This window comes from Ostrinia nubilalis, chromosome 23 (genome assembly GCF_963855985.1).
Source record: "Ostrinia nubilalis chromosome 23, ilOstNubi1.1, whole genome shotgun sequence".
Classification (NCBI taxonomy): Eukaryota; Metazoa; Arthropoda; class Insecta; order Lepidoptera; family Crambidae; genus Ostrinia; species Ostrinia nubilalis.
The window spans coordinates 10,124,580-10,141,244 of record NC_087110.1 but is presented as its reverse complement, the minus strand read 5'-3'; the positions used below and the strand labels follow the sequence as shown (position 1 = coordinate 10,141,244).

At 37.5% G+C, this 16,665-nt stretch overlaps 1 protein-coding gene across 1 annotated transcript; it reads left to right on the top strand.

Annotated features, from left to right (window-relative positions):
• Window positions 1-541: 541 nt before the first annotated feature.
• Window positions 542-13,500, top strand: LOC135083467 (kynurenine/alpha-aminoadipate aminotransferase, mitochondrial). The gene is made up of 7 exons (XM_063978208.1): window positions 542-876; window positions 8,517-8,685; window positions 9,879-10,065; window positions 10,944-11,204; window positions 11,732-11,911; window positions 12,708-12,905; window positions 13,228-13,500. The coding sequence occupies exons 1-7, from the start codon at window positions 636-638 to the stop codon at window positions 13,438-13,440; spliced, it is 1,449 nt and encodes a 482-aa protein (XP_063834278.1). The 5' UTR covers window positions 542-635; the 3' UTR covers window positions 13,441-13,500.
• Window positions 13,501-16,665: the final 3,165 nt, after the last annotated feature.

Here is a 16,665-nt window from a genome sequence, read left to right as displayed (position 1 = left end):
TCAACGACTTTTTTCATTTATAGGTAGGTAAATAAATAAATTTCATATTGTATGTGATAGGTGCCTGAAAAGGTGATCGAGCTTATTCGAACAAACAAATCAAATTAAAGAAAACAATGTTACCTCGCCTACTTGCTTAGAGCGTAAACTAATATTTTTAAAACTACCTATTTATCTATGTAACTGATGGCTGATGGGGCAGCAAGGTTCTGGAACGGAAGCCGCGTACCGGAAAACGAAGCGTGAGACGTCCACCCACAAGATGGAACGACGACATCGTAAAGGTAGTAGGAAGGCGCTGGACGCAGGCCGCTACCAACCGGGCAACATGGAAAGCATTGGGGGAGGCCTATGTTCAGCAGTGGACGTCCTATGGCTGTAATGTTGATGGTGATGATCCCGAAAGCTTGAAATAATTATTAGAAATATAATTATCTTTCAAACCAGTCCCAACGCAACACGACGTTTGCCGAAAAAACCCGAATCGTCTGTTACTTTTGTTTTCCTCCAAATGAATTTTATCAATATAATACAGTTCAACTTCGCGAAATCCACGACGCGACGTTTCGACAAAAGCCCGCTCAAAAAAGGGTCAACTCAAATTTTACAAAAACTATTTTTTGAAATTATATAAAATGTTGGTGACAATAAAATTAAATAAATTTAATTCGGAGGTGGTCAAAAAAATATTAGATCTCCGACCACTCTATAGTGTGGTGAAAAAAAATTATTCTAAAAAAAGTGACGATTTGTTCAAATGCTATAGTGACGAACCTAATGTCGTGAGTAAATATGCGCCCTTAACTGAGGGTGACTATGGGAGGTTTATAAGTAAAAGGGCAGGGATGAGAGAGCCGGCACTGACGAGGCAAATGAGTAAGTTAATTTCCAAATTGTAGTTTTAGGTTTTTCTGTTATAAATAAATAAACATACGGATTTCTTTTAAAAAATGTGAACAGGTATAGGAAAAATTCGGGTTATTACGGAATAGTCATCATTCAAAAAATTTGATAGAAAACTTCCCAAAATTTTAAAGAAATATTTTTATTTTATTTTATTCAAATATTATTATACCATGCATATTTTTTATGATCAACTTATATTACATATTATTACTATAATTTAAATGGGTAAGTGGTTCTGCTTGTATGTTTGTTACGTTTACACGTCGAAAGCACTGCACTAATTTTATCGAAAAACTTAACTGATTGTAGGGAAACTATTCCAAGAATTAATGTAAAATTTAGTATACAATAATCTGAAAAACAAATTCACTGTAGGTCATTATCCTCTGTAGGAGGGCAGCAACATACTTGAATAACAAAATGATAAATTATATAAATCGGAACTTGTTAAACGAGACAAACTGGAATTATTGAGAGTAGTGCGTCTGCATTTTAAGATGCAATAATAACGTAAACACTGTCTAGCATCGATCTAATTATGTATATTCGTTGTAGTAAGAAGTGGTCTTCCCCGCGTAACTGTTTATTTTTATTTTGAAAAAGCAATCATGTTTTGGGAGAATCTTTTGCAATCAAAAAACGCATAGTTTTCTGGTTCGGTACCAATTGCGGACAAAATTTTCTTCTTGGTTTAGTATAAGGTACGGCTTGTTTTGTACTTAGCATAACAATTACAATCACTTTTTTCCTTACAGATAAATATAATAATCGCGTTTTTATCTAAATCATGTTGTAATTTCTGATTTGGCAGGGAGGCCTAAAAGTATTAGCTGTTGCTGATTACCGTTTTTGTATTAGTCATAATCGATTTTAAGTTGGTATTAAAAATAATCTTTGATTTAAATCAATAATTGGATTTTTTTCCAAGTTGAAAATGCACTGGATTTTTTATTGTCATTATTTTTACTTATCGGTCAAGTCAGATATAATCAAAGTCAAAATGTGTTTATTGCACTTCATGAATGTTTACAAAATAAAGTTATCAAATTGTCCAGTACATCATCCATTTTGACTCAGTAATGATATAATTGATAATTATTCAACCTAACGAAAACCCTAAGACAAAACCCGGGTTATTCCCAAAGGTTCACGACTCTATTGTTCTTCTCTTTCACCGGGTCCATGAAATTTTAAAATATTTTATTTTTCATTTTCATTCCCAATGGGTCCACGAGACCGTGAAATCGTTGACATAATATTTACTTATAATCTTCGCGAAACTATGAAGGCTTCATAGTTTTCTAACGTCACCCTAACTAAACTCTACTTCTGATAAAAACACATAAATTTTTGGTTGAAATAAGATTTTCTGATTCAAAAAATTGCTTTAGAGAGGCGTGGACTATTCAGTAGATAAGATAATTTAGCGAAGGTATGTGTTTAATTAAGATTTATAAAAAAATAATCAACTTCGTTAATACAATCATGTCCGTATGATAATGTTTTAGATATTTTATGATAATGTTATAATAGTGATTTATTTATTTATTTTGTTTATTTGGGAAATCAACGGCGATACATTATGGTAATATTATACATTAGTATTGAATAAAACTTACAGCTAATTACAGATTTCCACAGAATATCATATTGAGTTGGAAATGTCGAATCGTTTAGATAACCACATAACCACATAACTATAAATTAAAAATAATAAAATAAACTATGCTGACACTAAAACATTAAATGAAACACAAAACATATAGACATTATGCTCCTTGTGTGTTCGTGTGTGTGTGTGTGTGTGTGTGTGTGTGTGTGTGTGTGTGTGTGTGTGTGTGTGTGTGTGTTTGGTCCACCCACTGATCAGGCATCTTTTAGCACTTTAATGGCTTGTAACCTAAATTTTACCTTGCTATAGGTAAATAGGTCAATCTCGCTGAAGTACTGGTTATACACTCGCGGCAAACGTGATAGCGGTGCATTGCTCGCGTATCTCGTCTTGCAGTGCGGTACATTGAAAAGAGGACGTGGTTGGCGGCGCGATCGGGGGGCCGGAACGCAGTACGATACTCCTTCCACAAGCTCAGGGCAGTCCACCCCACCGCGTACTATGTCGTACAACAGGCAAGCATCAGTCAATTTGCGTCTATCCTCAAGGGTCAGTAAACCATACTGTTTACAGTTGTCACTATAAGTCGGTAATGTGGGTTTACGAAGACGGTAATTAAGGTGTTTAATAAAAAGTTTTTGAATCCGTTCCAAGCGATCCCTGTGTATAGCATACTGTGGAGACCATATTGCACTAGCGTACTCCAGAACGCTGCGGACGTAAGCATAATAAACAGTTTTGAAGGTATGCTCGCTGGAGAATGCCTTACATGATCTCATGACAAAGCCCAGGCTTTGGAAGGCTTTATTAGCAGTCCTGTCTATGTGATCAGACATTAGCATTTTTGCATCTAGATAAACACCTAAGTCTCTTACCACCGTTGATCTACGTATTGGTACGCCATTAAAATTATATGAGAACACTGTTGGATTGCGCCTACGTGTAAAAGTAATACATTCACATTTATTTATATTGACAGTTATATTGTTTTCCGTATAATAGTTGAATAAAGAGTCCAAGTCATGTTGCATTAAAATACAGTCACGATCATTTTGTATTTTATAAAAAATTTTTTTGTCATCGGCATACATTAGGTGTTTTGTGTATGTGAAACAATTTGTAATATCATATACGTATACGTTGTAAAACAATGGTCCCAGGTGCGAACCCTGGGGAATGCCAGTGGGTACACCCACAAAATCTGACCTGTAACCTCCCATCACTACAGCCTGCGACCGATTATTCAAATACGACTTGACCCACCTAAGGAGATCGCCATGTATTCCCAGATCCTGTAGCTTCTTCAAGAGAATGACGTGGTCCACACGGTCGAAAGCCTTTTCGAAGTCCGTGTAGACCACGTCAATCTGCCCACCTCCATCCATATTTGAAAGAACATAATTGGAGAAGCATGCTAAGTTTGTGACCGTTGACCGCTGTCTTAGAAACCCGTGCTGATTGACAGGCAGTCCCTTGCTAATGACTGGATATATAATATCGAAGACCATCTTCTCAAAAACTTTACTAACAGTGTTTAAGATGGAAATACCTCTATAGTTCTCGATATTAGTTCTAGAGGCTTTTTTGTGAATAGGAACTATATGAGCCTTTTTCCATATACATGGCATAATTCCTTCGTTAAGACACCTATTAAATAAAATAGCCAAGGGGAACGATAAGGTTTTAGCACAGTTGCGCCAAAATAAAGGGGGAACACCATCACATCCCGGTCCCTTTGATGTATCCAATGACTGTAGTCTTTTTTGGACGGCATCAGAAGATATGTGAATCCTTGATATAGCATCAATGGAGTTGCCAGCTACGTCTGGTTCGATAGATCTACTTAAAGGCTTGCCAAAAACACTTTCAAAGAAGCTGTTAAAAGCATCACATATAGCCTTGCCATCCGAAATCTTTTGATCCTTATATGTCATTTGTTTTGGATAGTTTGATCCTCCGCGCAAAGATTTAATATAACTCCAGAATGCTTTAGGTTGGAATCTAATAGCCTCTTCGGAGGACTTTGTAAAATTAGTGAAACATAATTCTTGTACGCGATGTTGTCTCTGACGCAAAAATGCGAACTCCCTGTAGTCTAGTAGGTTGCCAAATTTTTTCCATTTTTTATGTGCCTTATTTTTTTCTTTTATAATTTTAATTAATGCCGGACTGTACCAAATCGGGAACCTACAATTACCACGAGTGGCTCTCATGGGGACGTGTTGTTGTATAGATGCGTTAATAATTTTATACAATTCTTCGCAAGATTCATCAGCTGAGCCAGAGACCAAACGGGACCGCCAGTCAACGCCACGGAATAATTCATTCATTTTGTCATAATCACCCCTGTGAAACAAATATTTTGACATAGATGCTTCAACAAGGGGTTGCACTGAAAGATCAAGTATTTCGATAATTAAGGCCGGGTGAGCACGGTCTAGGTTTGTTATGGGCGAATTACATTGAGTGACTTCCAAGGGGAGATTACAGAATGCCAAATCTAGGGTGTTGTTAGCATAATTTGTAACATTGTTATACTGTTTTAGTCCTGCAAAACTCAATGTCTCAGTTAGTCTCACAGCAGCGTTCTGTACCTCGGTGCAACCCGTGGTTATGTGTAGTGGTGTATCATTGGTCCACGAGATACATGGTAGATTGAAGTCACCGATCAAAAGAAAACTATTATTGGAGGAAGCCGCTTCTGTTAAGCCCTCCACAGTACGCAACACATAATCTATATCAGCCGGGATGTGCTCGCGATCAGGTGGGATGTAAACCGCGCTTAAATACAAATCCGCGGTGGCCCTAAGCGCGCGAGCCGGTATCATTACCGTAACCATTTCGGAAGTAGGCGAGGGGTCGGCAGCGGCCCAGTGCATCGCACATAACTCATTACGAACCAATATCATAACCCCTCCCCCCGTTCTCTTACCACTAGATACCAAGTCACGATCACAACGAAACACGTCGTAACGATCGTCGCAGAATTCTCTGTCAAAAATTCCCTGGTGCAACCAAGTTTCAGTAATTATAAGAATGTCGTATTCATTGCATAATATCTCCTTTCTCACCTGCAAACACTTGGTTCTCAGCCCACGGACATTTTGGTAATATATAGATAGTACCAATTCTTTACTCTTTTTATCCATTTGTGTAACCATCTTTAAATTGTATATTTCTGAAAGTGTATTTATTATTAACAAGTGGGCATGAGAAATTGATTATGGTGTTTATACAAAGTGTGTTAGTGGTATCTAGATACAAGAAAATAAACTCGCACAAAATTAGGCCTAGGATCCTCGAACAGAAAAGAGTGAAAACGTTAAATAATTTCCGTGCGGTCCGCTGGTCTATGTTTTTTACATCGTGATAGGCCATCAATACAATCACGAACTCGCTAAGCAGTGGCGATCTGTGGTGACTATAGGTATAGTTATGTGTATGAATATTTAGCAGGGAACGGTTCGTCCCACTGCCAGCGCGATCAGGCACACAAATGGCAGCGGTATGCACGGACGTATACCGTGCTGGGCCAGCGGAGCGGATTGCAATGTGTGATAATGATAAATCTTCACTATTACGTTGGTAAATTGAAACTGTGCTGTTGCTAAACCTTGTGTGATTACTACGATAGAAAAGCGAGTGTACATAAAGCTTGATATAATATGTCGAATCTAGTGTATAAAAAGCGTTACGTGACTGTGATAATACTCGTGTGTAATAAGAATAATATTCAGAATGTTTGACCCTCTTCAATAGTGGGAAGTTCAAGAATAGTAATAAGTATGATTGTTTGATTATTTCATTTATTATAATAATATTATTGTATACCAGGAAGTGCTTAAACAGCAACAACACAGCGTTCAAACCAAACGTATGATAAATGATTATGTTTTGTAGCCAGTCGTGCGATGCCAGATGACAAGAATCAATGCATTCCGAGACGTGCATAACAGATTTACGATAGGTAAGATGATTTTGCTTTACGCCAGTGATGCTGTGCGATAATAAGTAGGACATTAAGCATATTCGTAAGTAATGGGTGAAAAAATTAAACAGTGGAATGGGAGATATTATGTGTTTAGTTATATTTTGTGGTTTAGTCAAGTGAAATGTAAAATACTCGTAGTGTAATTGATTGGGTGAGTCAGCGGGTAGGAGCTTCTTAATAAAATGTGATGTACAGTGATTATGTGTGTTTGTAGGCGTAGGGTGAAGTGTTAAAAAGGTGTATTCAACATTAATATATTTCATAAAATGACGAGGTGTAAAGTGGTTTTGAATGAGTGTAGGTGAAAGTATGACAAACATAAAGATTCCTGAGATGACTATGAATAACAATAATTGCAAATACCACAATCTACCTAAACAAAGGGCATGCATTTTAACGAAACTTCTTCAAATCGTCTTCAGCGTTGATTAGTACCGCCGGTGATGTATCATCCTTGCGCATAAATATGTTGCAGTGTCTTATCCATACGTACTTTATCATTTTATTTGCTGCTACCTCCCTGCATTTTTTGTACAGAAGTTTGTTTTGGGTGGTCAGATGTTCGTTTACGTATACAGGTTTTGAGTCTCCAGGCAAGTTTAAGTCTTTGGTGGTGATTCCACGGCGCTTACGTATCCCAGCAATGATGTTGTCTTTGTGTATACGATTCTTGAGTTTGACAACAATGGATCGCGGACGGCCCTTCACGGGTTGTTTGGGCTGTACGCGGTTGATATGCTCGAAGTCATCAGCTGAGAGGGATACCCCAGAGATCGTAGCAATTTGTTGAAAAATAATTGGTAATTCCTCTGTTTTAGCTTCGGGGATTCCTGTTATTTCCAGATTTAGTAGCCTATCTCGCTGTTGTTGGCGATTTAAGTCGGTTTCTATGCTTTTTAACGCCTGTTTTGTAGTTTTTAGTTCATTTGCTAGTTCATCATCACGCTTGCAGTGTTCCTCGCATTTGTCTACCCGTTTATTTAAGATGTCGACTCGGTTGGAGGTGAAGTCGAGGGATGCACGCAAGTCAGTCACCAAAGCGACTGTTTCCTGTTGTTGCGCATACATTGCTTCTATTGAGCTTTTCAATTCAGTATTCTCCCGTCGTAGTGAATTCAATTCCGCCTTAATTTCGGAGGAGACAGATGTTAAATTACTGAGCTCAACTTTGACGACGTCGTTGATGTTCTTGTTGATTTCATCAAACGATTTTTGCATACGAAACATCATGTCTTCTAATTTTGTTGGCGAGACATCTTGGTCAAGTTTCACCCGCTTTCGTGTGTTGATGTTTTGCAATTGATTTTCAATATCGACCTCATTCTCAAGAGAGAGAGAACGGAGGTCTGTAGTAGATGCTGACTTTGCAGGTGACCGGAGCATCGTTGTATGCGAAGTTGTTGCGATAGTGTCGCTGGATGAGTTATGAGTATGGTACGGGTTACTCACGTATTACCGCGCAGGCAAGTCCAGTTTGGATCACGTACACTTTGTTATGTCGTTCGGGTGATATTAGCGCGCTTAGTAACTTGCTTACAGATCGCAGAGACACGTCCAACTCTGACGGCGGACGACGGTGATATCGGTTATGTACATTATGGTAATTTATATCAATTTTATCATGCAAATGACGAAGTGCGTAGAGTTTTAATTAAATAATATATTCAACGTTGACCGTTGCACTATTGTGCTGAACCCGCTCAATCCAAAAGTATAATTATATTAGCTGAGCTAAATTACTAATAGCATAAAAAAATTAAGAAATGTTTATAAATATTATTAAGGCACCAATATTATAATAAGTATCATTCGCTAGTTTATTTCAATCAAATAACGTCCAGTTTTAACAAAGGTCTCCCCCAAAAAAATTTCCGCAACGACCTGTCCAGAACTGTCCGCATCTAAGTGCTTACCAAGATCTTCCTTAGATCGACACTACTTTTTCCGGACTGTGTTATTACCCGAATATCGTAAGTTTGGATTATAATAACAGTTTGTTGTCCCCAGCGTCCCTAGCCTACAAAGTGGGCAAGCAAATGATTTCCTTAGCCGAGGGTATGCCCAACGAGGAAGTGTTTCCATACACCAAGCTCACCATGGAATCGAGGAACGGGCTGTCAGTGATGATGGAAGGCAAGGAGTTGTCGGCTGCACTTCAATATTTACCTTCACAAGGGTAAGTAAAGAATAAAATACAAATACAAATACAAATACAAATCTATTTATTCAAAAGTAAGTACATGCATATAAAAACAAGCAACAAATGTTTAAGTACAGACATTAATGTACCTATCTTACAAAATATTATGATTCTAAAAACATTGAGCTTTGCTTCCTAAGTTAGGGCAGAGCCCTGTATTTTAGGATAAGCAAGCGCTCTTCCCATAGCGAAAATTCGCAAAAAGATACATTTTATAGCTAACTAGGTAAATGTAATTTTTGACACTGGTAGGTATCTCGAAACAAAACGTGTTAAAACAAGTTTAACAAAATTAAAATCTATTCACATTACAATGCATTATAAAGCATATTTCCCTTGAGTGTAATGATAAAGGGCATTTGTAATCAAAATCATGTATACTAAATAATAAAATCATTAATTGAGACTCAACGGTGAGTTATTCAATACAAAAAGTTGCTATGGATATAGTTGACCTGAAAATATTTTCATGAATCATCATTAGTACTTATTTTTACCTTTTTTTTGCCATTTTTTCTCCTTATACTACTATTGCAACTGCGCTGTACTATGTATGTATAGGTACACCGATGTATCTTGTTTGTTCCAACTGTCAATAATGTGGGGGGGCCTGGCGACGTTTCTTTGAAACCTACTTCAGGCCCCTCTCACAAGTGATAGGAATTAAGCTAAGACTACTAGTATAAGACCTTGTATTTAAGTACGCATGTTTCCTACTTTGTGAAGAGAGAAATAAACAATCTATTTATAATTTATTTATGTAAACAATAATGTAATGACAAAGGTATTGTTAAGGTACTACAGTGTGCTTACCATGAGTTTACGTTAGGTGTGCTCGCTAGCGAGTACGTCAAAAAAATCTATGAAGATTTTATTTCTTGAAAGTAGCCGCTAGGGGCGCTGCACAATATGTCATACATTTTAATGTCATTTTTTTACGCAGTCGCTAGCGAGCACACCTAATGTAAACTCATGGTAAGCACACAGGTAACTGGCTTGCTTATCTTATTTTAACAACAAAGTGGCATAATTACTTCCTTCTATGATTATATTATTAATATTTTTAGCTTCCTATTTCAAAAACCTTTTTGTTATACCTACACTATTGAGACTTATGAATAGTAAATAGATAAATAATTAAATTACTTTTATAAATCTTTCATCACCAGACATCCGGCCCTTTTAAACGAGCTCAGGCAATTCCAAGAGGAGCTACACCGCCCTCCACCAGTAGCCCGTGACGTCATGGTGACCAATGGAGGGCAACATGGGATCTACCAGTGCGTGGACATGCTGGTTGACCCTGGAGACCCTGTCATAGTGAATGAGTACGCGTATACTGGAATTCATGTCACTGTGAGTATAATAAAAAATACTAACATATTAAAGGACGTAGTACGCAAACCCGGAAAGGGATCGTACCGTATCAACTCCAGGCGGTCAGTATCGGCGACACCCACGGGTTGGTGACAAATGTATTGTACACTAGCTGACCCGGCAAACTCTGTTCCGCCTTAAAAGCAATAAATAAGCCATCGCAATTTTTCCTTATTTGCTCACCGTTTAGACCTACCCTGGACTACGACAAACATTTTAAAACCAAAATCAGCTCAATCGGCCCAGCCGTTCTCGAGTTTTAATCAGACTAACGAACATCAATTCATTTTTATTTATAGAAGATAGATTTAGATATAGAAGATTATATTGTAACTCATTAATAAACGTCGCGTTAAGACCCGTGTCTTACTATTTTAATTGAAATGGAACGCGAAAGTTTAAAATTTTATCGATAATAATTATTATGAATCTATGCATAGGTTTAAAATGGCGTCATCGTATGTTTCTCAACTTGTTCTCAGGTTAGAACATTTAAAGTTCAAGACTTCATCATAAAATTGTACTAGTAATATTATGTTCCATAATTTATTGAACGTACAAAGTCGCCTGCATCCTTAATGAACTTCCACATCTTGTAAACATTCATGAATTGCAATAAACACATTTTGACTTTGACTTTTTTAAAGAATATAATATAAAAAGTATTGCAAAAATTACTAATAGTCCCGTTAGTCCTTGTGGTAAGCTAAATATGCTTGTGTTACGAGTGGGCTCACCACAATGGTCGAGCGGCGGGGTTCGAAGCCGCGTTACTCGAACGTCAAGTCGGCCTCACCGTTCGGCTATCGTGGCTTCAATACTGACTTAAAAATATATTCACTATTATATATTTTTAGCTCAAACCTTACCACCCCGAGATCGTGAGCATACCAGAAGATGTGGATGGTCTCATCCCAGAAACCCTGGAGTCTGTTCTCCAGGATCGTCTCAATAGGGGTCTGAAGATGCCCAAGATGCTGTACGTCATCCCAACTGGCAGCAATCCTTCGGGAACAGTCATCCCTGAGGAACGGAGGCGAAGGATATACGAGCTGGCTTGCAGATTCGACTTTATCATTGTGGAAGACGACCCTTACATGTTTTTGAACTATAGTGAGGTGAGAGTTAGAAATAATAGTTATTTCGTTCGTTTCAGCCAACTGCTGGACAAAGGCCTCCCCCAAGGATTTCCACGACGACTGGTCCTGCACCGCCCGCATCCAGGCACCTCCCGTGACCCTAACCAGATCCTCGGTTCATCTAGTGGAGGGCCAGCCCACACTACGTCTTCCGGCCCGTGTTCTTTAATAGTAGCGTTTTCTTGGAACAGTTATTATAGGTCGTCGTTCCAGCCAAATGACGTCCACTGCTGGACAAAGGCCTTTGGATTTATGAGATAATAAATAAAGTAAATTAATTTACTAACTACTGCATGTTGTCAACAACAAATGGGTTTTTAACCTACCTGTATGCATTGTGATTGACAAATGATTGTTTTCAAAACAAATTTTGTTGTTGAGATAATTATGCAAGCATAGACATAACATAAACATAGATTCATAACAAGTTCAGTAGCACGTTGACACCAAATTTTGTTCCATTGGGAATCCCACAATCAATTTGGGAATTTTCAATTGTTTTCCAGGGCACAACTCCTTCATTCCTTTCTATGGATACATGCGGTCGTGTGATTCGCCTGGATTCCTTGTCCAAGGTGGTCAGTGCTGGGTTGCGAGCTGGATGGGTGACCGCACCCGCGCCGCTGCTCAGCCGAATGGAACTGCATATGCAAGGAGAATTGCTGCATAGCTGCACATTGTCACAGGTAGGTACAGTTGAAAGTACAGAAGATACGGTTTTGTCAGCCGTTTGGTGTAGTGGTTCGAAACGGACTACTATTCCGGAGGTAGCGGGTTCGATTCCCGCACAGCACAAACATTTGTGTGCACGAACATATTGTTTGTATTGGACTGGGTGTTTTCTATGTATAATAAGTATGTATTTACAAAAAAAAAGTATTTTATATCCGTTGTCTAGTACCCATAGTACATACAAGCTTTGCTTAGTTTGGGACTAGAAGCGCAGTGTAAAATGTCCAAGGATATTTTATTTATTTATTATTTATACATTTTTGTTGCAAGATTGCTCTTATTATGGCTGTATAAGATCCCAAATTGTTTGTCTTGATGTGCAGTCGTTAATTCGTAGATTTAGATTCACATAATATTATTATGATTGATATTATTTCTCATCCAATTCTCACAAAATTTTCATAGACATTTTTTATATCAAATCATTTTTTTTATTATTTCCTTCGATGTATCATAACAAAAATAAATCTACATCATCGACATCATTTCAGCCATAGGACGTCCACTGCTGAACATAGCCTTTATTTATTTTCATTGGAAATATATAAATTTGGATTTTTAAGATTTTTGAGTTGTGACCATTTTCAAATAATATCTCGGCGCATCCTCAATTCATTCAATTCAATTAATAATTATTTTAGTTCGGTACAAGATTTTTCATAGACTTTTTTGTTCAAATCAAAATGAATTTTACACTCAGACACATACGGTTGCAAATAGATATTTTTTTATAATTTCACTTGTTTTCAGGCGATCTTACTTCGCCTGCTCTCTCAGCGGGAGGCGTTAGCATCGCACCTGCTATCCGCACGCACCCTCTATCGTACGAGAAGGGACGCGTTACACGAAGCGTTGCAGCCGACTAGCGAGCTAATGGAGTGGGCCTTGCCCAGAGGTGGGCTGTTCTTTTGGGCTAGAGTGAGGGGCGTGGAAGACGTTTACAAAATGGTAAGGCTATTTTTAATAATAACTAGCTTTCCGACAGCGGCTTCGCCCGCGTGGACTCCGAACAACGGAAATATTTTACGGAACCCTATTTTTTTCCAAAATAAAATATAGCGTGCGTGGATAATGTAGCTTTCGAATGGTAAAAGAATTTTTAAAAACGGTCCAGTACTTTTTGAGCCTATTCATTTCAACCAAACAAACAAACAAAGTTTTCCTCTTTATAATATTAGTGTAGATAATATTCCACCAGTTGATTTATTTGCTGAGATAAACGATGTAAGGAAAACTTAATAAAACTTCTATGTATTTGTCTATTTTCCAGGTCTTCGACACAGCTTTCAACCGAGGTCTAATGCTGGTTCCCGGCCAAGCATTCGCCTACGACACTAGCGCCCCCTGCCAATACATAAGACTGACGTTTAGTAAAATTCGTTTCGAAGACATGAACACCGCCGCGAGCCTCCTAGCGGATATCATCAGAGACGAACAAGCACGCACCTTGCAGAAACCACAAAGATTCGCTACTGAGCGCTAGATGTCGCTAGCAACAAAATAACAACATCGCGACTTAGAATTTATGCAGTTTTATGCATTAGTAGACTATAAAAAAACAATAATTTTATATTTTTTTATACCTAAATGCAATTATCATTATAAAAGAGGACTAAGAAAAGGTTGAAGTGAATTAATAAAATGTAAATGTTTCTAAAAAGCGCCATCTAGAATATATAATAAGGATTAAAAGCACAACATGAGCGTAAAAAAACTACTCCGCGCTAGATAGCACTGCACGGAGTTGTAAAAAATTTTTTTGTAGTTAGTAAGTAGGTAGATGAGTAAAATAATTTTAACAAGAGTCATAAGTTATACAATTTAAAGGAATAGGGTAGTCATATATCGCAATTTGCCCCACACTGCTTAAATTAAGATAAGATAAGAAAAAAATATTTAAAATTAGTGTTTAAAACAAATTACAAATAAATAAGACCTATGTTAAAAATATTTTCTTATAATTAAATTACTTAATAAATCTTTCCTGTAACATTACAAAATATTTTTTCTGTTTAATTGGATAATCCTTTACTAGCAAAAAATAATAGTAATAACAACTAAGGCTGATTGCACCACCTAACTTTGACCGTAACTATAACGATAACCGGTGTTTTTTGTTTGGAGTTTGATAGATTTTTGAAGTTTGTCAAAGTTAAATTAAGATTGCAACCCAGCCTAACTCTGCTTTAGTTAAGTTTTGGTTTAATACTTACCTACGAGTACATACCATTTTAGTTGTCACCTGTATGTATCCCGTTTCATCATTGCCATTTAAACTAAATAGTCCATCAATCATCATTATCAAATTCAAATCATCAAGAAAATTACTTTCTATCAAACCAAAACTACCTTCAGTCGTATTTGTACCGATTTACAATCCAAGATTGCTTGTAACCTTTGCCTGATGAGGATTCTCTGTAATTACATCGTTGGGTAGTGCCTATATCCACAATAGGTTCGATTCCTCTCCGGTGCTGGCACAGAGTAGTTTGAGACAGAGACGGCAAACCTAAATACTTAATGAGCAATAGGCAATTCGTCATCACCATCATGTCGTTTAGTCTCCACTGCAGGAACCCGACCCTCTTTTCATCAAAGCCAAATGGAAGACTTGGCCTACAATTCCCATTCTGGCAAAATGTGTTTGGGAGGCAAAAGTTGTAGATACTTATACAATTTCCAATACTAGTGATTTGAATAATATCACTTGGGCATTTTTAGTCTCCACTGCAGCAACACGACGGTCTCTAATTTACCACAAGTAAATGGAAGACTTAGCCTACACCTCCCTCGCTGGCCAGACTGATGATCATGGGGAAGCCTATAAATTCTAAATTGTCTGGCTCTACAGCTCTAATTTTTTATTTGCTTTGCATTATCAAAACTATCCGGTGCAGTTAGTAAAAAAAAGGATAAAATACCTTATTTCAGATATTTTAAATATTGTGACGCCACTTGTGATTGAGACATGATTCCTGAATTTTGGGTCTCAAACCTACATCTTTATACCTTTACTTCTAAATCAGTGTTGTAGGTGTACTCAATACGCACAGATCTTTGGTAATGTTGCACAGATCATAAAATATAGCATTCTCTAGATCTAACCCTACTCTGTCCATTCTTTCTCATTATTAGCGCAAAGAGTTGTTTTATTCCAGCGCCAGTGAGTTAGCGCACAATTTCCCATTTACTGGCTCATCATCTCCACGATACACCAACATCAACCTTATTCCCTTAAAATACAGCTTATAGTGGCTTATCATAGAATCTGCACGGTATCTTCTGAAACTGCTATATGGAGTTGAACTTTGGTGCAAAGGATTAGAGTAGAAATTTGAGTGGTGTGTGAAGGAAAGTTATTTAAACGCTCGATTGCCCTGAATTAAGGAAATAAGCAGTTTTAATTGCTGGACGATTATTTGCGAGCGATTTGTATTTGACATTTTGTCTCAGATGAGTTGGCGGCCATATTGCAGTGGCGGGAGTGAGGCAATCATGGAGGCAGGATTAGTGTTAGTGCAGTTGTCTTGTGTTATTTTGAGCACGTTATTTGGAGTTCTGCCTACGGTCCAATGGTTTGAGAGTTGGACTTTTCGACTCGGAGGTTGTGGTTTCGATTCCCAGTAAGGACACAGGGTGAAAATTACTTTGTGTACACACCTATTCGTCATGACATAAGAAATAGCGTCAACGTTACAGATCAGAAATATATGAGAGAACGTTAGTAATTTGTGCAATGAGCGATCCTACACTTTCCTTCTCGTCCGTTCGTTTCAGCCAAATGATGTCCACTGCTGGACAAAGGCCTCCCCCAAGGATTTTCACAACGGTCCTGCGCCGCCCGCATCCAGGCACTTCCCGCGACCTTCACTTGATCTCTCCACCAAATGGGAGGCTCCACTACGTCTTGAAGCAAAAAACCACGAAGAAATATACCTTAATAGTGCAGAAAACTTAACTAACAGCAAAAGGAAATAATGAAAGAATATGCATCCTCCAAATACAGTCGCAATCGTAACAACATTAGCTTTTCCATTTCCCCAGCCGGTGTCTAGTCGTTCATTTGTGAGTGATTAAAACATAATAATATTGCGAAGAAATATCCTTTAGTCTGGAGGATCTGTTGATTAATGTTTGCACGCTTCTGGTACATTTACGTTAGAATATTTAGTGAAAATAATTACGCGATTAGGGCGAAAGTTTTTTGATTAAAGTTAAAGACTCAGATCTGATGATAGCTAAGTAACCGCTTCTAAAAAGAAAGAAAGAAAAACGTACGGTTCTTACTGGACCTTGAAGAACTTGCATCTGATGTGACTTATGCTGGATTTCTATATTCAATCTTAATCCAAATTGGACGGATTTGGATTGTCAACTGTCAAATTTTAAAATGTTTTTGGCCAAAATATCTGCGGTTTTTGATGTTTTTACATTTTTGTATTGTTTATAAGACTATTTAAACAATATTAAAGTGTAAATGCGTCGAACATTTTGGAAATATAATCTAAAACTGAATTCAATTTGACAGCTGTAATCCGGATTTGGAAAAGGATTGAATATAGGAATCGGGCGTTAATCACTATGGTACATGTTTAGTTGGATGAACTCATTGATGCAAAGATTTTAAAGAAAATTGGTTTTCTAAAGTTTTATTATTATCGTTTACAGCAGAATATTATCAAGAATAATAAGAAGCTGGCATTGTCAT